Genomic DNA, 25,625 nt, shown 5'->3' on the forward strand with positions numbered 1-25,625 from the left:
CTGTTGATTTATTTTCCAATCATTTATATCGTTTAATTTTATTCAACTACATTTAAATTTTTTACTACTATTTTGCGTTCTTTAATATTCATGGTTGACATGTCGCTTTAATAAAATATCTGCAAGAGTGTAGAGCGCGCAAATAAATAACATTTATCATAAAAATAATTCTATTAATAATCAATCAAACAATGAGAAAATGGAAATATCTCACTCAATAATCGGTGACAAATTGTATAGGTCATTATATCGGCAGCACGGCTATTACATTAATGGAATTAAGATTAATGTGTGCGTGGGAGTGTGTAGAGAGTGTGTGCGTAGTATCGTTGTGATCGTCGTTGTGATTTTTTTTCGTCGAGAGAAATTGTCTTCGTCAGAAGCCGAAGGATCGGTGAAGGAACCGGCAATCAAGAAATCTTTAATTCGCGCGAACGTAAATCTCACGGCGGAGGGACCGACGCGACTGGCCGTGATTGTAACCCCCGCGGGCAATCGGCACAAAGAGAGCAATTTCGGATCGTCGGTCTCTCCTCCTGAAGACCGGTTTGCGCGGAAGTTTTGACAAATCGTTCGTGCTTCCGCGTTCGAAATGGTGCAATTTACGTGCGATTAGAAAAAGACTCGGCGACGTGCAGGGATGCGCGACGCGCACGGTCGCGCGATGTAAATCCCGCGAGCGTTATTCATTATTCGCGTTAGCGTCGCGTATTAACGGCGCTAATATATTTGAACAACCGTAGGTGCCGCTCGCGGGCTTAGCGGCGGCTTATTCATGACGCTATTAAATGCATGGTGCGACCAGTGGTTACGCGTTGCGGCCGGCGTTTCTGCGAACGGCATTAAATAAAATAAAATAAAACGCTGAAAGTTGTCCTCTTATAAAGAAGAGATCATTGTCATTATATCATTACGTTTAATAACTAGCAGGCACTGTGCTTTCAGCTTTCCATATATTGTGAGACGTGAAAATAAGAGGTAAATAATTTCAAGACTTATTTCCATAAACCTGAAAGAAAACGTGTACTCGGAAGGCGAAAAAGACACGAGGTTTTTTTTTTTTTTTTTTTTTTTTTTTTCAAATAAATCTACGTCTCGAGTTTTAATTGAAAATGAAAAACGAAGTAAAAGAGTATCGACTTGACGCACACGTTGCGCTTGTAGGTTTAAAACGCGCGATAGGTTGGGAGGGCAACGAAAGATATCGGCGGGAATGGAAAAGGCTTATAAAGCCGGAGGGCCCGTTTTCGAGACGCGGATGTACACCTGTTGGACCCCTGACTCACGTCGCTCGATCCCCGCGGCGTTCCGCGACGCGTCTTCGAACGGGCTCCTTCGTTTTCGTTCTCCACTCCGTTCACCTCCATTCCCACTGTCGGCCGCCGCCTCTTACGTGATAAATGCCGCTCGGTCGAACGTCGTTTATCATTATACGTCCATTATCGAAACTACGATTGACGGAATTAATCACGTGCCCGGGGGAAAGGAGATTAAACATGCCACGGACACGGTTTCCAATTCAATCCGAAGAGGTAGGCTTTTCTCTTTTGTGCTTCGCGTAACTGTGTGCCAATGCCACATATTTCTTAAGAAACAATTTCTATAATGAATAATTCCTGAACAGCCGAGTAGTCTTTCGTAATTGAGATGACCGTTGCGAATTTACTATCGACTCTGTATGATTAAATTCGCAAAAAAAAAAAAAAAAAGAAAAAATTGCTAAAATATTTGAATAATCGGATACGCGTTATTTTCGAGGGACAATTCCACGTGGATCCGGCGGCGTCTCGTGATGTTCTATCATTCATAGTGGCGCCCAGATTGGAGACATTGTGCGCGCCGGATCTGTATGTGTTCCGATGCGTTCAACACACTGGCCGGTCGTGCGTGCCGGTGCATACAAAACGCGTCGACAGGTCGCATATATATGCCGTCGCATATGTGAATCGTATAGTCGAGTTCATAGAGTCGCATTGGCAACGGTTTGGAACGACAAGGAGAAATTATCGAGAACGAACGGGGATAAGCCGAGAAGAGGGAAGAGGACGGGGGGGGGGAACGATTTGTGCGAGGGATGCGAAGGACAAACAGAGAAAGAGAGAAAGAGAGATCGCGTGGAGGAGATGCGCGTGGTCGGAGAAAGGAGACACAGAACACACTTGGTTCGAAGATGCATACAGCTCCGAGGTGGATTGTGCAAAAGCTCGATCGTGTACTCTCATCTCGCCGATCGCTTCCCGTGTTATTATGCGATTGCCGAAGGTAGGAGAGAGATACTTATCCATTCCCGTATTTCTTACATCGGTATTGAAATTGGAAATAGGGAAAGTCGACTATGATGATGGCGGCGGCGACGACGACGAAGACGACGATTACAATGTTTGACGTTGCTATCGCCACCGCATCACGTTCGCGTTAAACTAGGTCGCTATTAGAAAACTCTTGCAACTGATGGCGATATCCGCATATGCAACTTATCCAAAATTACACCCGTATATACGGAGCAATCAACCCTGAATCTAAAACTATTCATAGCATTATAGATTCCTCTATGTATATTCAACGGACTCCATGATCTAATTTCTATTCTATCGTAATGAGTTCCGCATATATATATATATACGAAACTTTGAATTCAAATCACAATTTTCGTATTTATGCACGACTGGTTATTTGCGTAAAGCGGAGAAATCGCTTTCAGATTACTTTCCGATTTCGAGCGAGAAACGAAACGAACGTTAGATTGAAAGTCCTCGGGAAATGGACGCGCGATCAAAGCACGGGCCGATGGCTCGTTCAACGCTGATGAGAATCACAGGATTTATATTGGCGAGAAGAGGACTCTCTCTCTCTCTCTCATAGATAGATATACTCTTTCAAGCCAACCTTCGCCAAGCGCAGGTGGCATTCGGTAGCCTGCGCAAGAGTGCCTCGCCGCTCACTCGTCGTCTCGACGCTAGCCGAGAGGACGAGATTATATATACCGTATTCAATCAGCGGAGACGATAATGACGGTGTTATCCGCGGAACGGATGACGATGAAAGTCAGGCAGTTTACCGTTTTGCGTAGTGGGTACTACGCGAAAACGATTCTATATAGTGGTTACACGAACGACGCGAATGCGCGACGTGTCCAGATGACCGAGCCATCCGAGGCTTTTATGTCAGCACCTCTCGTGGTTCCCCTCTTAACCCTTATTTCGGCGCGTTTCGATGCGCGCAAACATGCCCACGCCTCTCGCGCGCATTCGTACGCTTCCTACGTATTTTTTCCTTTATTACGCAGCAGCGGTGCGTAATAATTGAATTAGACCGGTAGAGGCGCTAAACGACCGAAAGTAGCGCGTCAGAAGCGGGAGAAGGAGTCCCTTCGAGAGGGAAGGCAATTCAAGGGTTTCTGTTTATACCCCTCGCGGCGGCGAGAAGAGAAAGAAAGGGAGAAGGGAAAAACAGAAAAAACGGGGCCTCGTAAAAGTCCCTTTGTCGCGATGGGTCCTCTTCTCGTCGGAGGATACCCGCGAACGAGTTATGAAATATACAAACAGAAAGGCTGGCACTCTTCAAACAACTCACGACGACGCGACCGCGTGTAGGTAGGTACGGGTGCGTTTTTTCGAATGCGGTGCCCTTCGGGACCAGTCAGGCACCTACCGAACCCATCGTCGTCTGAAGGGGGCACTCTCGACGGTTCTGTGAGTATACCCGGCTCACGAGGGCACGCCTGTGCCTGCCCCACTTGAACATCTCTCGAGAGGACTGTTTGGGCATCCTCGAAATCGCGCGTACATCATGTAATTACGTTAGACGACGACGACGACGACGACGACGGTCGTAGGTGGTGCTTTACTAATTGGATACCGCGACAAACCGACTCTACGAAGTCTCGAGGATGGAATTTTTCTAGGGCATTGCGCGATAATCTAACGATTTTTTATTAGACAAGATGTTTCATGCAAATGCCGTAACGATAAAATATTTGAGAATGCTAAAGCGAGCATTTTCTACATAGTTTCGCTTCTATATTTTCTTTATGTTAAATGTAATTATACTTGTTTGTGAAAGATTATGAAAAATGAATCAAGATTAATGACTTTTCATAGGATAATAATTTCCTCCAGATATATCGAATGTGGAAAATTCGCATATAAAACCACCGACCGTTCACGGCCGAGCGAACTGATTCATAACGGAAGAAGCGGCAAGGTAAATTCAACGTGGGTGAACGTTCGTAAAAATTTCACCGCGAGAGTTCACCAAGAGCGTGGTGAACGGAAGAAGGAACGCAGCGGGAGAGATGGAGGAGCCGACGATGAGGAGTTGCCAAGCGACTGGAACCAAACTGGAATTCTACGCAACGACTCGCGCGGATGAGAGACCAGCGGACCGGAAATCCCTCGCGCGGATTCGATAGCTCTCTCTCTCGCGCCATCTCGTCTCACCGTGTAGACAAAGGAACCGAGAAACTAGAAATTCGCGATATCGTCCGATATACCGGCGATATAATGCGAGTTATAAGCGAGCACGACTCTTGCTCGTCGTTGCCAGTCGTTAGCATTGTACGTTGCAAAAGAACAGCGATTCGCACTCGGCCGGCTTTCGACGATTTCGAGAATGGAAGCTCGAACGAGAAAAGAAGGTAGGTAGTCGTCGGTATACGCGCACACGTATTTACACATATTTACAGTTCGGCCCCCGGGGGCGGCGTCGCTAATGAGACGCCGCCGTTCTCCGTCGGCGTCGTGTCACGGTGTCGATGATAAATGATCCGTGGCGGCTGATTCGTAAGCCGAAATATGTCGTCCCCTCGTTACGACTTCATCCTCTCGCCCGTCCATCTTTTGGCGCGACGTTATTGTGCCGGTGACCAAACAAAATTACGGTCTCATATATATATATATATATATATATATATATATATATATATATATATATATATATACACCGCACGCCGTCATTAATCGCGGGACATCGAATTAAGCCTCATCGCCTCGTGCGTACGCGGTGTAACGGCAACCGGTTGAGATTTTCAGTCGACGTTCGCGTTCTCACGGATATTAGATGATGCCACGCATGTTTCAGCTCTCGAACGATTCTAGGAGTGCTTTTTTTTCTGCCCTCTCGACATATATTTAACATTAAATGCGATCATCTGACTTGTCCAATAAATTCGTCAATGTTCAATTCCGTGTTGTATTATGTTAATAAACAATATTAGCCAATCATAATCAGAAAAATATTTATCACGGCAAATGATGCTCATAAGTCAATGTGTGTTCGTGAAATCTTTTTAACATGATGTTTCACACCATTTATATTATACATCGAGGGAATAACAATTTTTGCATGAAAAAAAAAAAATATATATATATATAAGTTTAGAAAATAACGACTTACCGTCCATCGGAAGGTGAAATGGAGTTGTAGAGTGACAGGGTCGGTGAGGGTGAAAGTGTTCGGGCCGAGGGCGTGACTAGATACGTTGCCGAAGCTACAGGAGCCGATGGCAGTGACGTTCGACTGGTACTCCTTGAGGCAAAGCCAGAAGGCCGTCGAGCAAGGGGTCGTGCATGGTGGGAATTCTCCTTTTCCGCCCCCGCCTCCCCCGCCGCAACACCTACCGTCCACCAGGGTGCCCCTGTTGTTCGTCAGCGAGAGGATCTGCACCTCGAAGTATCCACTCGCGGTTGTCGCCTGCAGCAACAAACAGAAATATCATTAGAATTAACATCAACATATCGTTAGACCGTCGACGTTTCTCCTATTACATTATATTATTATCATTTTCGCGATAATGTCACATTACGTTGAAAAAATACTTGGTAAAAGTAAATGCTCCTAGAATTATTGTTAAATGCATATACACATACGAGTTACACAACAACTTGTTAAGCGTGAAATCACTTGTTACTTACTAACTCATTAGGAGTTTGTTTCGTAAATCGTGAAATTTAGAGAAAATGTGAATGGAGAAGTGTGATTCGAGAGGGGGGGGGGGGGAAAGAGTGTGGAATCCCTTCCAACATTATGAAAGATTTTTTTTTTTTATGAAATTCGGTTCCCATTTTCGTGCTAGAACCTGAAAAGGCTTCAAGTTACCGTCCATTATTGAGTATCGTGGAAACGGAAATCTTATGTTAGCATCTTAGGGAAAAGAAAGAAGGAGAGAGAGGAAAACAGGGAGAGGGGCCTCGGACGAATGCGCCGAATGCAGCAGCAGCAGCAGCAGCAGCTTCGGGCCAATCTCGGGAAAGAAATCGAGCAGTTTCGAAACTGCAATCACGGCCGGGCAATTTTCGAGCTCGCGATACCGCGATACCGCATGCCGTTACGCGCGATACGCATCATACATTCTACATATAAGTAAGCGATTACTCTTTCCCAATAACTGCATCTGAATCTCTAAATTTGGATAACAACAAATGCAAATAGTTTAATAGTAATTCAAATGGCAAATGTATAAATGTACGTTCAGAGTTTATTCTATTTTAATCTTATTTTAATATTTTTTTTTTTTTAATTTGGTGATAATACATTTGCTTAAGCTAGAATAGAGAAAATTAGAAATCCTCTTGAACGATAACGTTGGCGATAATATTGGCGTACTGCTTTCTCGAGGATGTGATTTTGTATAGTTTAATTCGTTTTAAAGAGCTATAAATAGGAGCACAGGATCATACTATATGGCGAGAGAGAGCGCGTGTACATGCAAGTACGTTTGACACGGTGTACGCACATGTATGCGTGTGTAAATATCCATATACATATACGTGAACGTACGTAATTATCGTAAGAGTAAAATCGAAGGTAGAAAGCGCAAAGGATCGTCTGCTGGCCTTTGCTTTCCATAACGTGCTTCCTTCTACGTTATATAAGCCCGTCTCGCGAGTGACATTTTAACGGGTCGGCGAGGCGTTGAGCTCCCGCGGCTTCACTTCGGGAGACGTTGAGAATAAATCGGAGAATAATTGAAAAGCAAACCTACCTCGCGATCGTCGTCGCTCGACGGTAATCGCGCGGCTCGAGAAAGATGTAGGAAAGGAAACGGAGGGGGGGGGGGGGCGATAACACAATGGAATTCGTAATGAATCAGAATCTTTTGTGCGTTCGCACAATACACTCGCACGTATAGAAATTCATCCAAGTTATTATACAAGGCGCGTAATTTCGTGCCTTTGACTAGCGTTAATGATATGCGCGGTAATGTACGCTCGGAGCAATTTGGAGAAATCGTTAAAAGAAAACGGAAAGCGGCACGTGAATCAGCTATCGTTTCTGCGAAATACCGAAGAATACGTAAATTCAGAACCCTCAAATAGTTGCAGTTGAACTGAGACAAGAGATGATTCGAAATGTATTGCGATCCGCGAGGCGATCTGTTCCACCGTGTATCATTCCGTTCGCGATGGAAAACGCACGGAAGGAAGCGCGTTTCAATAAATTTCAAACGAGCATTTTGTGCTTTACGATCAAGCTGTTGCTCAGGCGAAGGCGACTCCGCACGTATACGATTTCATCGTTGTAAAAATAGTATCGCGATTTATCTCCGCGTTAACCCGACCTATTCAGCAATAGTAATAACTATCTCCACTGCGTCATGTACTATATGTCCATTAACAACGTTTGGATGCGTCTGGAAAACGTGGTGGATGAGCCGATCCTCTCTTTCTCCTTATTAGCGATCGTGTCGCGAGACGACGACCGACGCCGAACGTCGAACGTCGACGACGTTGACGATGACGTCGTTGTCGTCGTCAACGTCGTCCTCGTTGTCGTTGTGACTCTCGTTTACGACGACGGACGGCGATAAATCGTACGAGTTTCCGAGTGCGCGCGGTGACGAGAACCGCGCGTTTGTTTGGAAAGCGAACGCTGTGTGTAACGACGCGCGCGTACGCGTTTTATTAGCCGAGCCATACTTATTCTGGAGGCTCTCCTCTCGGCTTCGCCGGTAACCTCCTGCCTCCGTGCGGTCCAGGGGTCTTTCTCTCTTTCTCCCGCTGGCGAACGGAGCGCGCGCAAGCGTTTGCAAACGCGCGCTCCGTAAACTTTGCACAGTCCGCTCACGTGCCGACGAGAGAAATTGCGTGGACGACGAGCGAGCTTGGAGATGCTTTAAGTTAAGCCGACGCGGAAGAGAGCCCCTCCGACGGGGGTCTCGGATGGGCGCTTACGTCGCCTCGGCCAGGAGTCGCTCGAGAGAATCGCTCGCGAAAACGAGACGCGGAAAGAAATGTCGGCACCGGATTGAAAAATACGACACAGGAATTTAGCGATATTTTAATAACGATTTTATTTTTCTCATAAAATAAAGCAATAAGTTGATGATGATGTTTTGTACTTCCGTGTGGACACAATCAACATATATATTAGATATAAAAACGAATTATTAATGTGCGATGACGACTTATCCTAGTCTCTTCTTTAGAGTGTCTATCTCTATTTTATTATTTTCCCATCGTTAGAGTCGACCCACCACCCAACGATAATTGAAGTTCCTTGGGGCTGTCGAGGTGTAATAAAAGTGGACATCTCATATTAACCGACCGCTTCCCTATCCTTGTACCGCGCCTTCTATCTGCAAAGCGATTATTTCTTTCGTCTTTCACAGCGACGCTCGCTTTCGCGGTTATTAGGTTGAAAGTTCATCCCTTTCTAACCACACATTATACATACATTATAATAACTCCATTGTCCATTAAACAGGTTTTCATAATTTACATTAAAAAAATAGGATTCTAAAATTATACGTGATATTCTCACTTTCCCAATGATGAAATCAAAAGAGAAGACATTTCTGACAAATGTTTCAATTTCCCAACGATGAAACGGGTCCGGTAATCCAGCCTAAGCTCCGGAAACTATCAAGTTAAATTCCTAAGCTAAATTCCTTAAGTTAAATAATCATCCGAAACGGAGAGTTTTACGGATATTTTACTTCCATCGCGGGTGTGTGTTACCGTTGCCGTTAGTGTGTGCACACCTTTGTAACTTGTTGCAACACTAACCGTTTCGCGCGTGTATGTATACGTGTACACGAGACAAGTAGAATGACGTTCTTCGGTATACGTCGAGACGAGTTGCACGCGCGTGAGTTGTGTGCGTGCGTGCGTGCGTGCGTGTTCACGGCGGTCGGTCGGTTGGTCGGCGTTCGCCGGAGAAGAAGAACCTTTCCTTTCCGCATAGCCAAGGTGCAGCGAGCCATACCTCAGTGCGCCTACTTTATATACACTCTCGTGAAACTCGCGAAGTACGAATAATTCGCCCGGCTGGCCGAAAAAAAAAAAAAAAAAAAAAAAAAGAAAAAACACCCGCAAAACGCATACTGAGGAACGACTCTACCGTGTCCGTTTTAGACGCCGTCTTCCTTTTTCCTTTGTTCTTGCTCCCTTCCGAGGAAACTCATTTGCCGATGGTAAGCTGCATCCGCGAAAATCAGAATCGCTTTCGAAAAATCTACTTGGTACATTCGCCCGATTCTTTTCACGCTGAACTACGAAACCCGTAATAAACATTTTTTTTTTCAGTTTTCATCAGCACATACGAAAACGCGAATAAATAAAAAAAAATTATTACTTTTATTTAAAAATAACTTTTTCTCATCCATCTTCTTGCGCAAAATATCTTGTTCTATTATCAGTAGTATTTGGAATCAATTGAGAATATTTTACGAAAATGCATGAGATTATAGAATTTAATGCATACAGATCTGTACATACAAATTAGGTAATCATTGCACTTAGCTCAAAGATAAACAAATTTAAAAAGTGGATAAATGCAGAAAGTAGGTTGTACAAATCGATTGTTATCGCCGATCTCATTAGCGCGGGATAAACGCGCGCTGTGTGTATGTGTAATTATGTAAATATATAATTATACCCGGCTATGATTATGTAAACCCATGGAAGAGAAGTGTTCCTTTAATATCTTAATTGCGAATCCGCTACCGTCTGGCGACGCAGCGGGATGTATCGATGAAAGTACTCGTATATCTTATCGTTAGATGCTAACGCTAATTGGAAAGCAGCAACGCACCTTCAAAAAATTTCCATCTAAATTAGCTAAATTAGCTAAGTACCTCTGCATTATCTTAAACACAACTCGCAATGAACGATTACGGATAATCACTGTATCCAAATGTAGAAAAAAGAATCGTGACATTCGTGCAACGAAACGGTGCTTCTTAAAACGGATTATATGAATCGGTATAAATTACACATCCTCTCTCGTTTCTTTATCTCGCCGATCATCGTCAGATTGAGAACCAAACGGCGCGATTGATCGCGCGACCACGCGTTCCGAATTGCAGAAGGAAAGAAAGGACAAGAGCGAGAATTGGCAAGAAGAAGAATAGAAGTGAGCAACAACAACAACAACAACAACAACAACAACAATAAGTAACAACGGAGGAACAGCGACTGACGCGATTTCGGTTTCGAAAATCGTTCGGGCCTTTCATTTTTATCTCTGAGCTCCCAAGTCGTAGGTAGTAATTACCGGTGGCCGCTACCTGCCCGAGTGAAATAGACCTACCGAACACCATTTAATTTTATACCGTAGGATCCGCACGGACAAATCGTTTCGGGGCGTGCGTGTGCGTGTTGGTCGCCCGTGTACTGTACATCTCGTTTCTGCGTTCTCCCGTTCGGTTGTATCGCTCGTTCGCTCGCGTTTTACGGGCTTGTGTTGCGCACTGCCCCGGTATCATGGACTTAGGCCCCTTAGCGCCCCTTACGGTCCATATATCTCTTTCTCCGTCCTCTCCGCGAGAGATAGGGAGACCTATACTTAATATTATTTGCTACCCACTCGCCGGGCCCCATGGCAAGCCCGCCAGTCTGCCCTTAACCCGGCCACAAATTACCGAAATAATTAAAAAGTCTTACTTCGCGTGGGAAGTTTTGCGAACCCCCTACCGTCTCCTCTCTTTATCATCGTATTCGTCGAGTAGGCGAGAAAAATAAGTTTTGCGAACCCCCTACCGTCTCCTCTCTTTATCATCGTATTCGTCGAGTAGGCGAGAAAAATTCGAATCGTAATAACCCGAATATTTCTCTCACGGGTTTATTGAAGACTAGATGTTCCACTCGACGGATATTTCTCGATTATTGTGGCGTTTCCCGGCGTGCGTTTTTAGATATTATTTAATAAAAAGAAAAATGTCGTCGTACGTCGTTTAATTTAATTGTACCTCGTTTTAATTGTACTCTACTTAATTATACGTCCACAGCTTCAAAACCGTTAAGACGCATTACGTGACCGAGTAGTAAAATTCGCCGAGTATTCGATAAAGCAGCAATCGTTAAAGGCATTGAAATTAATAATCGCGAGGATAACCCGAAGTGGGCTATCATTTTCACATTCTTCCACGACAGAGGCAATAATTTGATTTAGCCGTAAAAGAGCGCATTTAAGACACTCCATCGATCAGGCAATAAAATTCAAGTAATATCTATCCCTGCGATAATTATGAGACAGGTAGTTCTCGTTTCACCGTCGTTTGCCGATAGAATTAAATTTTCATGAGCGCATGCCTTATATTATTTTCCCGAACGATTAAAACAATTATAAAACCATAAAATTTTGTTTCGTCGTTCGTCCCTTTTCTCCTCTCGCATGGCCGAAGAGATTTTACCGACGAGAGAATGTTTTCGCAAATGTATTTGTACGCCTTGCTTTTCCTGATCTCAGTCGAACACGAGTGGGTGTATCAGATTCGTCGTGGGAAACTTGTGGAAACTCGTTATTGTTGCAATAGAACGGTAAACCGACGAGCTTTTGTTGGCCTTAGTCGAGGAACGTTGAAACCCGATCGAAGGCTGGACCAAAGAGATCGCAGCCTCCTTAGCTCGAATTCTGTCTTCTACCTGTCTTCTGCCTGCGAAGAATCGTAGATCCGAGAAATGGCGGGAACAGGTGTGAGTCGGGACTGTTTCGTGGTCTACACGCCTTATACACAAGGTCTGTCTGGATGCGGACGGACAGATATATCAGTTTCGTGCTATTAACTAATAAGTGCGTGCACCGCGCTCGATAAAATCTCAATAACTACCAATAACTTATTCCAGCCGAGTGATTATCGCTCGATATCGATCGCTTTCCTTTTCAAAGAGGAAGTCTGTTCTCGCGTCCCCTGTAATTAATTCCGAGTCGATAATTGCGACTTAATTCCGGCATTCTTTGAAAAAATTCGCGTGCGTTTGAGAATTTAAGATAAATGATACTGAGCCAGCAATTACGAGAAAATTTATATCATATTTAAAATCTTTAAAGTCGTTCGCATCTCTTAAATCCTTGACATTTACAATTAATTGTGGTAAGTAAGTGATTATAACATTTAATGTACACCGCTACTGCAGGCATTATTCTCGAATTCGCAGAATCATAACTCTGTAAATCGCATTTTGTCTTGGCGCGTCGATTTTATTTTGTGATCGCCTTTCGCGGTGAAGAATTGGAAGCGTAAAACAATCCAAAGCCAAACCGCCCGGAGCACCAACACAAAAGACTGTCGCGACTGTTGATCCGAGCGAAAAGAAAGCGGTGCCTATGGTCTCTAATCACCGGACTATAGATTACGAGGGCGATTATTCCCAATTACACGTTGTGTAAGTGCTCGCGACAGTGGCCAAGGTGGAACGATTATACCGGTAAGCCGAGTGGGGCGAAACGCGATAATAAATTAAAAGGAAAAACGTCGCTCGTTGAAGAGCGGGGGGGGGGGGGGGGCGGGGAGGACGACTAAGCGTTAAGGCGCGCACTTAATCATAATCGACGTTGCTCGAGTTCAGTGAATACGAAAATGAGCAACGAGCCGATCGTACGGAGCCCCCGTTTGAATTTCAGATAGTCTCATTATTGAAATTTCCGAAGAAAACGAACTGCCAGCGATAAATCCAGCTACGTCGTCCTTCTAAATGGTCGGCCGTTCGCGACGCATATTTCTGTCGTATGTGCGCGAAATGCGACATGCAAGATGACACACACTATGCATTTAAGATGAGATGTAAAGGAGAATTCGCATCCGATAAGTGCTTTATAATTCCAACGAGTGAGTTTGCCCTTATTATATTTTGTGGAACTGTGTATAGCAATTATAATTTATAAGATAATAAGAGAGATGTGATTGCTTTATTGGTTTCGCATGCAAAGATAATATGGTATCATATTCCGATCTCACGTTTTCGTGGCGAAGACGAGAGATTATTGAAATACATATTCCTAAAATTGAACGCAACGCTTCTTCGAAGGGCGCAATGCGAAATGGAGTAACTGTTAATGGACTGCTTCGAAATTTCACCAATCACACCTGCCAACATTCATCGAATCGTCACTCTTTTATCCAGGGCCGTCATCGAAGAACAAGAAAATAAGAACTGGAGGCGGTGAAGCACAGAAGCACAGAAGCACATCTGCGAAAAAAACGCGTCTTTCTTCTTGAACGAGGAGGTATTCGCGCCGTTCCCGCACCGACGAACTCTTTCTCGCGCTCATTCTTCTTGTTCACCGTTTTCGATCGAGAATAACGGAGACGATCGACCAAGAAAATCCGATTAACATCAATCAAAAGAAACCGTGCTGATCTTCGAAAAAAGATAATCGTCTCGGTAATTGTGCCGAGTCGACCGCCCAAATCGCCATCAATCAAGAATATGATTCCCTTTTTGTCGTTTCTATCAGCAAGAGTATTTGGCTTCTATGTACTTATATATATATATATATATATATATACGACAGAAATTGAATTGATAAATAAATCGTGCAAGCGCGAAGAAATTGCGAGCAAACTGTGAAGAAACTCGGTGGAATAATAATCCTCAGTGGAATTAATATCCATATAGTCACGTGCTGCTTCGGCAATTCCCATCGCTCGCTGCAGCCGTATCACAGAGCGCTCCATTACGCTCGGCGCGTTTCGAAACTCGTGAGGAGCATTCGCGGCTCATTTCCACGAACTCGTAAAAGTTCTCCGTGTAGGTTCGCTCGGCAGCCTCCGCTTCTCCACCCGATGTTTGCCCCTTACTACTGGGCGAACGACGGGAAAAAAGGATTCGCAGGCACACGCACCTGTGCGCCGTCGCGGTCCGTCGCGGGGTACCACGTCGAGCCAGGCTGGCATGGCTGGAGCCTCAGCACCATGCCACGCCATGCCATGCCATGCCATGCCATGCCATGCCACGCCACGCCACGCCACGCGGGGCAACGCCACCGGACCGCATTATCTGTCTATCTGTCGAGCATTCGCCGAGGCTGCTCGCCTCTTCTCCGCCTCGGGGCTGATTTTTATAGAGGATTCGCGTGACCGCCGGCTAAACGCTTCGCTTTAACCTGGCCCCGGCTCCGCTTCGGCTGCTGTGCGCCCGTTTTCTGTTTTCATCTCTTCCCGGCCTGCTCTTCGCCCCCCCTTCTGCTTCAGCTTTTTCCTCGGGCCCCGCCTCGGCCGCCACCGCGCATCGTCGCCCGGCGGCTCTCCTCCGCGCGCGGAAGGCGCTTTCTTCTGCCCCGAAGGATTCCCTATTTACGCCTCGGCCCATCATCGCATTCCGCGTTATTTCCGTCCTCTCATTCCTCGCTCCTCGTTTCTTCTCGATTCTCACCGAGTCCGAGATTAATGTTTTGTTTGTTGATTTTCTTTTCTACTTTTTTTTTTTTGTCATTATTACCTACCTTTTCCATTTCTTTTTTTGTCGTTTTATGTAAGTCGAACAGTGTCGGATTTTGCCAATCGCGCCATGTATTCTTTTAAGTTAATCCAAGTTTTCACTTTCAAGAAGCATTCCTGCTCGTCCTCCTCCTGACGCCAATAATTGGCTACGCTGATAGACGCGGAACGGAATGGTAACCAGAGACAAAAAAGAAAAGAGGATGGATCGAAGTGAGAGATGCGCGAGAAGCGCTGGATCAGTTCTCAGGACGAAAGCGGAAGAAGGCATAGGCGTGCGAGAGCTTAACAGATCGTCGTCGTCGTCCTCGTCGTCGTCGAGCAAGAAACACGTATGCAGCATAAGGACGTGTATACGTCTTGCTCGGCTTTATCTTGCGTCTGTCACGCGGAAGAACTCGAGCCATCGGTCTATGCCGCGGCGAATGCGTAACCGCAGATTTTAATTAAGTCCGCGCGATAGATCGAATTTAACGAGCTTACGTTAATTAGCCGCGCCTCGAAAATATCGTCAGCGCAATAAGCGTTGGCGCGAAGAGGCCCATGATCGCGCGAGCGTGTAATTACGGTCTTAGTGGACCGCTTTCAAATTTTTCTAAATGCGGTCCTCAACGAGGCGCGCCGGAACTAAGGCGAGCGATAGAGGCGATTGTGCTCGAAATAATCATGTTCGAGATTCCGCGAGTCAATCGGTCGGTTAATCAATCACGCTCGATTAATTATAACCCTGCTCACGTATGATAAAACTTTCTCGTCGATCGTGAGACTTTGTAGTAGGCAGGTTAAGATTGCAAAAATTATTGCGCCGGAGAAAACTGCGACAGCGGAGAGATAAGATTCATGGTATAAGACTCACAAACAGTTTCACAGCAAATTTTCGAAGCGACAATATCCATAGAAAGCTTTTTTGAGGAATTTCCAACCGATCTCCGTAAAATAAAACTATTTTAAGACAATAAATTAAAAGACAATTAATAATTATTATTGCTAATTGCTAATAATATAAAATATATTCTTTTCGTTCGTTATAATATTGTGTTACGTAATAGAGAAATGCAGAAAATACCGGTTTTCACAAGTAGCCGCGATTACAACTACTTTTCGAATTATCAATCAGGATTATTATAATAATCCAATAAACGTCAGTGAGAGTAATAATACAATTACGTAGCATGTGTTCGCGTGCGCGAAGCAATAATAATCGTAATCGTCAAGTCGATCAAAGTATAAACGTAGATAGTTGAATCGTCAATAATAATTATAATAATAGTATGACAGATGTAGAATATCAAGAGGGAGAGAGGGGTATGTTGCTGCTACCTATTTAAGAATAGAAAAGATCGCAGATGCGTTTAATGGTCGGAATCAGAGTTGAACTGTGCAAATGTATAAATCGTATTTCTCGTATTAAAGGAGACTTGATGATAATGCACGGCGTGTTCAGCGGATAATTAAGCCGCGGTGATGAGAGACGCCGATGAATTATCATTGCGGCGACGGTCGATAAAAGTCGAGAACCGAGGCGAATCTCTAGGTGCATCTCGCGTCTCTCGTCGCTGCACATATGCAGACGAATACGGATCGATCTCAGCACCGGCAGTCCATAACGGGGGGGTTTACGATAATTGTCGGAGGCCTCGTGCAATTTCAAGCTTAATAGACTGGCGTCTCTCCTTCTCCATCGTCCGCACCGTCGCGGAATCCCCGTCGCGGAAAATCACGATGAGAAAGCTGGCTTGGCGATCCTTGGCGGTCCGGTGGTTTCGTATATTCGTTAGTCAGGCCGCATCAACACCTTCCGATCCGTGAGGCCACGGCTTCCCGTGAAATCGTCTTTAATCAGACGGCCCGAAGTCAATCGCGCTCGATTAATCGCGATTGCATGTCGCAAGTCACGTCAAATAAAAATGAAATAATCTAATGGAGAATTTTAAAATAAAAAGAGCGTCATAAAAGTGCGAAACAGATATCGTAATGTAAAAAAAATCACGATAGTATTACCATTCTATTACCATTCTATTAGATATCACGTGTTTCCATTAAAAAAAAATGTTAATTAATTTAGATATATCAGAATATATAATATTCTAAGAATATATCGGTATTTACAAGAGGAAAATAATTTCTCATACGCCATATGTTTCAGTAACGACCTATAAGTATGGAGCACAATCGTTTCATCATATACATCTAAAAAATTATGCGCCTACTTCCGGGTTGATCTCAATCGCGAGCTCATCGATCGCCATGGAAGCGTCAGCTGCGCACGTGGAAAGTCTCGGGAATCGCGTAAGAAATTGCGCGGAAGTAATCGCTTTGCAAATTACAGCGCAACCGTGTGAAGATTAAGTTCTCTTTCTCAGGTTCACATATATATTTTCTCGCAGGTTTTTTTTTTTTTCGCAGCTAGAGAGCTCCTCGCGCATACATAAATCGCAATGTGTCATGCGATGACGTACATGAATAAAGTAGAGTTCATGTTCACTCTTTGAATTAATGTATCTTTGAAAATCTGCTTGCACACTTAAGTAATTTTCCAATTCTTTTTATTCAAAATAGCTACCGCGATATAATAGAAATTTTTTCAAATTTGACGGTTCCTTTCAAAGCGAAACACGCGGAAGGGCACGGCCCGAAAGACGCACACTGGCACATAATCTACAGACGCGGAATGGGCGCTCCTTCGGACCGCTTTCGGGGAACTTTTTTCGGCATAGCGCGTTATAACGGTAATTCCGCTCAAACTGTAATTGAAAGAGAGCAGCGCGCACAACGCGGCAGCAACAACAGCAGCAACAACAGCAGCAGCAACGGCGGCGACGGCGGCGGCGGCGGCGACGGCGGCGACGACTTAATTGCACTAGGTCGAAATCATCGAGGGAACGATGGACGAAAGGAACCCTCTTCTCTGCCGCGGCCCGTTCTTCGAAAGTCGTTTATAAGAGAGAGGGCCAAGAGAGGAGGTGACCCCCGGTAACTCCGGGTCGGAGCGAGGCAACGCTCCGACTCCTAAGCTCCCATTATTCGTCGGGTTCGACCGAAATTGTCGATCGTTACGGAAGCGTGGATTTGCTTGCCTCCTCGCTGGCGAACACACGCATCATACTTTAACCCAGCAATTTACATTTGATATTTATAATTTAATCATTTTCGCTCGTGATTGCGGCTCTTTTCCAAGATACGACGAAACGATGGGATAGCTACGAGAGAAACAAGTTATAATCATTTTTATTTTAATACGCGCTGTCTCTACAAAAGAAAGAGAAAAAGAAAAATTTTGTACGATGTTTCAAGATTTTCTTTTATTCCGTATTATTACTTCAAATTTACGTAGAAATGCTGAAAATTGAATAATTCTTGCTAAATTAATACGTCCGCACGTACGTATAGATATGTAAATAACAATAAGCTATTAAAATTCCGTGTATATCGCCCTTCCGGTACTATGACTGACACAGAATAATTATATTGTAATTCATGCAAAAAGAAATATCAGGCCCGCATATACGCGGCCTGACATTAATTACGGTGTCAATATACATTTTATATAATGGTGATAAGCAACCCGTAGACAGAGTATAAATTATATAGATATTTATGATATATAAAAGTTCAAATACAAAGTTCATTAACATTAGATATAAAGTCAAGTTTTGACAGTTCATAAATCAAGTTTAAAGAATCATTACTAAAAAATAATACGCGCACGCGCGCGCGTGGTGTGTGTGTGTGTGTGTGTGCGCGCGCGCGCGCGCGCGTGTGTGTGTGTGTGTGTGGGGGGGGGACTATTTTTACGCACGTGGATAACGAAATATAATTTCTAGTATGTGCGTGGTATTGTCGTTTCTGGACAAAAGCTAGTTGAGAGAGCGCACAATACGAGAGAGACGTAGTAAGAAAAGTATAAAGTGCGAGTGACGGGGCACATCCGCAAAAAAAATTATACTTGTGTTGTAAGTGCGTAATCTCTTCTGGCTGAGAACAAGGATGTAGCGACGCCCTCCTATCCTTATGCAATTCGCGGGAGAGACAGTAGACACTCGTCGAGAGACAAAAAGATACAAAAAGATACAAAAAGTTACAAAAGTTACCAAAAGATACAAAATACAAAAAAAAAAATCAATGATTATGAGAATAATATAAAGAGCCGTTGATTAATTAAAAGCGAATTCCGATCATTGATATCTAATAAAATACATTTTTTTTTCATTATGCGAAACTCAACTCCTATTTCCAAGCAGTCCTTGTGATGTAGCAATAATCATAATTTCTCTTAGTTACTAATTCTATCTCAAAAAGTAAAAAGTTATTTTTCTCCAATATATAATTCGATAAACTTATTTATAATTATTTAAACGTACAAAATTAAATGTAGATTAATCTGTAAAACTATACAAGTGACAAGGAAATTTCTTCTATCGCGTCAATATCTAAGGGCACAATTAATTCAATAAATTCATCGAACAAATCATCGTCTCTCTCTCTCTCTCTCTCTCTCTCTTGCCTCTATTTATCTAATCGCTCCACTTAATAGCAGTTTACTCTTGATTTGTTTAATGTAATGTGATTAATATATAATCGTTTTTACACGTTGTCATTGAAGGGAATACACGATTTTGACACATGCAAGAATTGATTAATTGATTAATCTATCAAACGTGATAATATGCTATAATATATCGACGAGTGATCTAGCTATCAACTAAATCGTGTAATCACGTAACCGGGGTATATTATACAAAAACCGGCTTGTCGGTACAAGTCGGTAAAAGCAACAAAAACGATAAAAGTAATAAGAACGTGAGAATATTATGGATTACAAAGCGTATATATTATAATTCATAAATTTATAGAATCTAACGTAATCTGTCACACGCGCATGTTAAATTTAAATTTCTTGCAAATCAGGAAAAGCTGTGAATAATAATATATATCCACATATTCTTTTTTTGCATTGTTCGTGCGATTGGCTTTGTATCATTGATCGTTTCCTTAAGGCGGAAGGCTGTGAGATCAAAACACGCTCGTGAGAACGGCCTCGCGTCGCAGATGCTGCATCACGCACGATAGCACCTTGTGCGATGATGCAACAAGCGGTAAACTATGAGCATTTGAAAGGAGCCAACGCTATATGCTGAGACTGCAATGATCTATAATGGTCGCGGAGACTGGTATGGAAATCTCGCCGTACCGTCTTGGAAATTAACTTCCGATACGAGATGGTAGCAGATCTTGCGTAAATCATAGTGATAACGAGATGGTACTCACAAATACCAGCTATTATTACGTAACCAAGTGGGATATGTACGAGTGTATAAATATTGGAGTCGATGACGTCGAGGCTCGTCCCGTTCAATTATAATCGATTTCTTACGTTTTTATGAATAGACGTGGGGATAATATAGTGAGACATGCAAGCAAGGTACGCGATTTCGTTCAAGCAAATTTTGCTGCAAGAAAATTGTATCTGTAATTAAATAATATAAATTTTGATTTAATCCATATTTACATTGTCCACGAGAAGAAACTTGCTTAATAAACGAGTAACGAAAGAAAAGAAGAAAAAAAAAAACAGATTCAATCGCACGAGAATGTATATCGTAATGGCCTGTCACAACTGTTTATTTTTGCGAATGGTGTATGCCTCGGGGTATGTATGCATTGGAACTGCGTGCTTGCATCACCTGTTCGAATACCCGTTGTGCCGCCACACTGATTCTTTTTTTTCCAATCTCACTTGTCGCCGAGCAAAACGAAAGAAGGAGACACTTTTCACTCAACTGTTTAGCAAAGCTTTACTATCGGCGATCGAGCAAACGTACAACGTTAGCGCAATCTGATCGTGTCTTAACGATCGCGAAAACTGCCGTTCGCAGTAACTAAAAAGTTACTGCGTTCGCGCTGATTGCGTTTGATTATGAGTACCGCGATCTTCTCGCATGCTGCGCTTTTTACAGCCCTTAAATGCCGGCTTAAACAGCTCGCGAAAGATATTGCAGTGGCCACGGAGTTTACGTTTCTAGGTTGGATGTAGTAATTGAAGTAGTGATTTCGATTAATTTAATATCTGCATTATTAGGTCATGTCTTTTCTATTATATGCATAAAATTTTTTTGAATATATCTTACACGCTAAATGTTAAATTAATATATAGGATAATGAAGCAATCGATTGTAAATTGTAAACAGATTTGTAATTATAATTTATACTATTTGTCTACTTTTCGTAATTAAAATTAACCAGACTGCATTAATTTATTTACAGAGGTGCAATATATTGTTGCCCATTTAATATATTCGATTCAACATAAAATTCGACATCTCTCGTTCCATTCGTTTGTTCTGACCGGCTCATTTATGCATGTCTGCATGAGTCGCACCTGAAAACGACGATATCACTTGACATTTCAAGTGATCCTTTTTATTTCGTTTCGAAATGCGAAGAGAAGCACGCGAGAGGATATTCCGAATTGGGGAAAAGTGCGTCGCGGCGCGTACCTGTATGAGATGGGCAAGGAACAGGACGTAGGTGACGGCCGCCCTCATGTCTCTCCCTGGGGAATCCCTCGACTACCGCATATCATCGATATCCCCTGCTGCTGCTCCTCAGCCGCTCTCTCACTCTCTCACTCTCTCTCTCTTTCTCTCGAATCCTCCACTGTTCTCTACACGTTTACGTATATCCTTCTCTCGTTCCTTCTCTCTCTCTCTCTCTCTTTCTCACCACTCTCACCGAATATTATCGGCACACTGCACTCCGCAGATTCTTCCGGTCCGCGCACCAACACCGAATATCCACTGGCGTGTGTCCTCCGTGAGGAGGAACAGGATTCCTTTTCCTTTCCGTTGAGCACTGAACACTCTTGAACACTTCGTGAAATAGACGGACGACTCGCGCGCGTTCTACTCCGCCGTTTCTCATCCGCAAAGAATCGTCGAATCTTCGCTTTTCCCGTGCGACGCTCAAGAGGACTCGGGTGAAACTCACGTAAACATCTTCGCGTACCGCTTTCGCGATGCGACGGGTACCTTTCGCTCTCGAGAATACTCCAATCGCGAATGGTTACTATGATCCCGCAATATCACCGCGATAGAGTCCTCTTCTCCCGCGCCTTTTTTCCTTCACACCGCAATTCACTCGTTTTGTCGTCCGACAGTGTTGATTTTCGAGCGAGACTAATTATAAATTATTTGCATTCAACTCGTCGGGTAGGAGAAAGCGCACGTTATTCTTGAACTCGGACCTGCTTTCTTCGGCGTACATAAGAGTCACGGTATCCAGCACGTGTTCCACGGACGATGACAGTTCAGAGAAATTGATCTGATGAGATGCTAGGACGTCACGTGTGTTCTTTCTTTCGGATACGCAATCACGATTAGATCTGGCACTGACATTTCCTCAATCAATTCTTCGATCCAAAAGCACGCTGCAGGATGTGAAAAACAAAAAAAAAATGATTTGGAGCTCCGATTATTAATTATAATTCCACTCGCATTCCATACGTTAATTAATCCACGATGTATGGCGATGAGGGAGGAAATCTTCGTGGGAACCGAACGTAAAAACTGAATTTGCTTATCGTCGAAGAAACGTTCACTATAATTCACCCACACAACTCTGAGGTCTTAAAGTTAGTTAAAGGGGCAATTTTTGTCAAGATTTTGAGGGAGGAAAGAGATGTACGTAACGCTGCATCGGAACGGCGAGGAGAACGTGTGACACTGTTCACGCACACGCGTGACGCCACACCACGAGAACCCGCGAGAGAATCGGCCGTCCGGCGTCGGCGCCGCCGCGGGAACGCGCGACGAACAGGTGTGTGCACGTGTACGGCGTATGTGCGTATATCGCGTGCGTATACGGCGTGCAACGTGCCTTCGCCGTGCGCGTGGACGACACGCACGCACGCCACTCGGTAGGCAGAGTGCACGCGGGCGAATGTGTGCGTACACGTGTACGCGTGTGTGTGTGCATGAAGGTATGCGCGCCCGTGTGTACCGTTCCTATATCGTGTATCGCACGCTGGAGCACGGGTACGCAGCGACCTCCGCAGGGTACACGACTCGGTCGCTCCGGGGATACTGAGTCGGAGCCGCGGGCCGGCCTGCGGGCCTCCCCCCTATCCACCGTGGCTTGTCGCCCCCCCCCCCTCTCCTCCTTCGGTACAGCCCCCTTCCCCAGTTCACTCCACCTCCGGGAGCACGGAGGACCCCTTTACGTGTGTACCCCGCGTGCGCTCTGCCTCGCATCCTCACGGGGTCCTCTCTCTTTTTCTCCTCCCGCATCGCGCATCGCATCGCGACTTTACACACACGTTCCCCGCCGGCGCTCTCTCTCTCCTTCTCTTTCCCTCTCGCGCTCTATCGCAAATCCACCTCGCATCGTGCGCACGTGCGTGTGCATCGGGCCACGTTTACTCGCGCGACTGTATGCGCGCCGCGCGCGCGAACATCTCGAGGGCTCTTTGCTCTCTCTTGCCTTTCTATGAGGCATTACACGACGACGTACACTTGTGCCCTCTCCCCCCCCCCCTCCCTCCGTGTCGGGATGCTGGGCCCGGCCGAACACGAGCGAGCGCACGTATATACGTCTTACAATCGGTTTCATCACGAGCGGCATCGCGAAGTCGATAACGCCATGCGCGGTTGTGTATTCTCACCTTCTTCTCTCGCGATCGAGGTGAGAAACGCGTGGTTTAGGCGCGATTTCTGACCGCCACTCGTGATATGATTTTCGCGTGATATGCTGTTCGCAAAAAGAGTTGCGAGCCAAAACTAACAGTTTTAGCCGCAGATCGCTATTGTAATGCCAACATGATAAATTTCTTTGATATTAGGGGGAAATAGCAGATCGATAAACGTGATAGGAATTATGATAATGAGAATCACTTTTTGTTCGCATCTAAAGAAAGAGAAGAAAGAGAAGAAAAACGAAAAATATTAAAATGAGGCAAACGTTCGATGCGAGTTATAATCCGGGATGAAAATATTCTCTCGATATCAATACCTGTGTATGGAATAATAAAATTATTTTTTTCAAGTCGAGAAATAATAATATGATGTCTTATAGTAATATTCATATCCTAAATTTAAAAGAATGACACCAAATTGCATAATGTATCAAATTGTGTGAACATATTGAATTCCAAGATTTACAAGGTATCCTCTTCGTAAATTGACCATTTTTTTTCACGCAGAGATAGAAAAATGCCTAAATGTCGCTAATAATCCTACCGGAGCTCCGGTAGTTTGTATCGAATCGAAAAAAAGGTGAGTTCCCGGTAGGCTTCTTCCCGGCTGGTAAAACGAAATTATATATATTCACGAAGAATGATTTTGGATGATGAATAATGGATAAGTCCTGTCGCGTGTCCGTCGTCATTATGTAGCTAGCGGGCTGTATATTCCTCGCGAAAAAGAGATGCCATCGTTGTCGCGTCGTGACGATCATCATTGAATTTCTGCCCCATATACATATAGTATAGTACCGTTCCACGTAATTCGCGTGTCGGTAGTATCGTGCGAACTGAGAAGCCGAGCCGAGTTAAACGGCTATAAATTATCGCCGCAATGAGAAACCTCCTCGCTGATCTCCTTTCAGGAAATACATAGTAACGATGCATGTCACTTTTACACGACGTGACGTTTGTTAATTGGAAAAATTATAAATGCACGTACATCATCGCGGTTGGACGCACGGATATCAGGTTGTTCCCTAGAAATGAGATGTTATCCTGTGCTTGAACATTTGGCCAAAACTAAAATTTCGCCAAAATTGTCACAATAAGAAATTCGCAAATGTTTAATTTAATTCGAGAATATTCGCGTTGAAAATATTTGTTTTATAGATAGACAGAGGAACTTAACTTTAGATAAGATATTCGATAGGAATACTTGAGAAGTAAGAGTCGAATGATATTTTAATTCTAATTTTAGAAAAAAATTTCGATTCCTACGCTAATTTTAATTAGGGCAGTTATGGCAATTATGCGCAAGGCTTTCTTCGATAGAATCTGTAACGGATCGAATAGCGCGACGCCACATCTATTCTCTCTTTCTGTTCTAGCAGCAGTGCCTCGGATACGATGACGAACCTGATGGTAGCGAAGTAGTATGATGTACCGTGGTCTCCACATGGACGGATGGACGAAACGGCGAACGACGACGGTAGTGGGACGCTGCGCAGTGATGCTGCTTGGTTCATCCGTCGTTCTCTCCTTGTCTTTCCTTCTCTCTCGTTGCAATTTCTCCATTCTTGTTCGTCTTTCTTTATCTCTCGTCGTCTCATTCCGTTCCGTTTTGCTGTCCTTTGTCCTCTTCTCACTACTAGGCTTGTCACTTCTCTCACTCTCGCTTGTATCTTCCATCTTCTTCCCGCTCTCCGTATCTTTCTCTCCTCCCTCCTCGTCTCGGAGGGACTTGCTCACTCGAGGGCTCTGAGTTAGCCGGCGGGCATTATGGTGGCTACTCCGTTGGCTTCTCGCGTCTCTCGAAAGCTCACGAGAGAGTGTGCCCCCCGAGGGTCAAGGAACTCCCTCGGGAACAGGTTCACCTCCTTCCCCGCCTCTCTCCACCCCTTCTCTTTCCTCTCCTTCTCCTCTTCTTCCCCTCCCCACTCTCTCTCTCTCTCTCTCTCTCTCTCTCTCTCTCTCTCTCTCTCTCTCTCTCTTCTTTCCTCACTGTGCTGTGCACCGCCGCCAACCCGCCCTATGCCCCCTCCGGTTCGTACCTTAGGGTTTTACTTATTTTCTCTTATTACCGCCGTAGGCATGTAGGCACGTTTCACACATACACATCCGTGAATCCAGCTTGTACGTACACGGAGTACGGTCCACCTCGAAGTTCACCGGACTCCGTCCCTCGTCCCTCGTCCCTCAGCGCCGTACCCTGTATGTTCCTCTCGTCTCTCTCCCCCCCCCCCCTTTCTCTCGGTGCTTCTCTCAGGTACTCCAATATGTGAGCACATT

At 44.4% G+C, this 25,625-nt stretch overlaps 1 protein-coding gene across 2 annotated transcripts in view; it reads right to left on the minus strand.

The window, feature by feature from the left end:
* Ser (protein serrate) overlaps window positions 1–25,625 on the minus strand; it is a 96,533-nt gene that overhangs the window by 17,554 nt on the left and 53,354 nt on the right. The window contains exons 1-2 of one of the 2 annotated variants that reach the window (XM_089074910.1): window positions 21,157–22,750; window positions 5,395–5,691 (exon numbers count right to left, since the gene is read on the minus strand). In XM_089074910.1, the coding sequence (XP_088931036.1) occupies window positions 5,395–5,691; window positions 21,157–21,204 (345 nt within the window). In that variant the 5' untranslated portion in view covers window positions 21,205–22,750. Of the gene's footprint in view, window positions 1–5,394; window positions 5,692–21,156; window positions 22,751–25,625 lie in introns of those variants that run through there. The other variant, XM_089074909.1, reaches the window with a different exon arrangement.

The sequence above is a fragment of the Pogonomyrmex barbatus genome, unplaced genomic scaffold, assembly GCF_055798465.1.
Source record: "Pogonomyrmex barbatus isolate J1 unplaced genomic scaffold, ASM5579846v1 scaffold18, whole genome shotgun sequence".
Classification (NCBI taxonomy): domain Eukaryota; kingdom Metazoa; phylum Arthropoda; class Insecta; order Hymenoptera; family Formicidae; genus Pogonomyrmex; species Pogonomyrmex barbatus.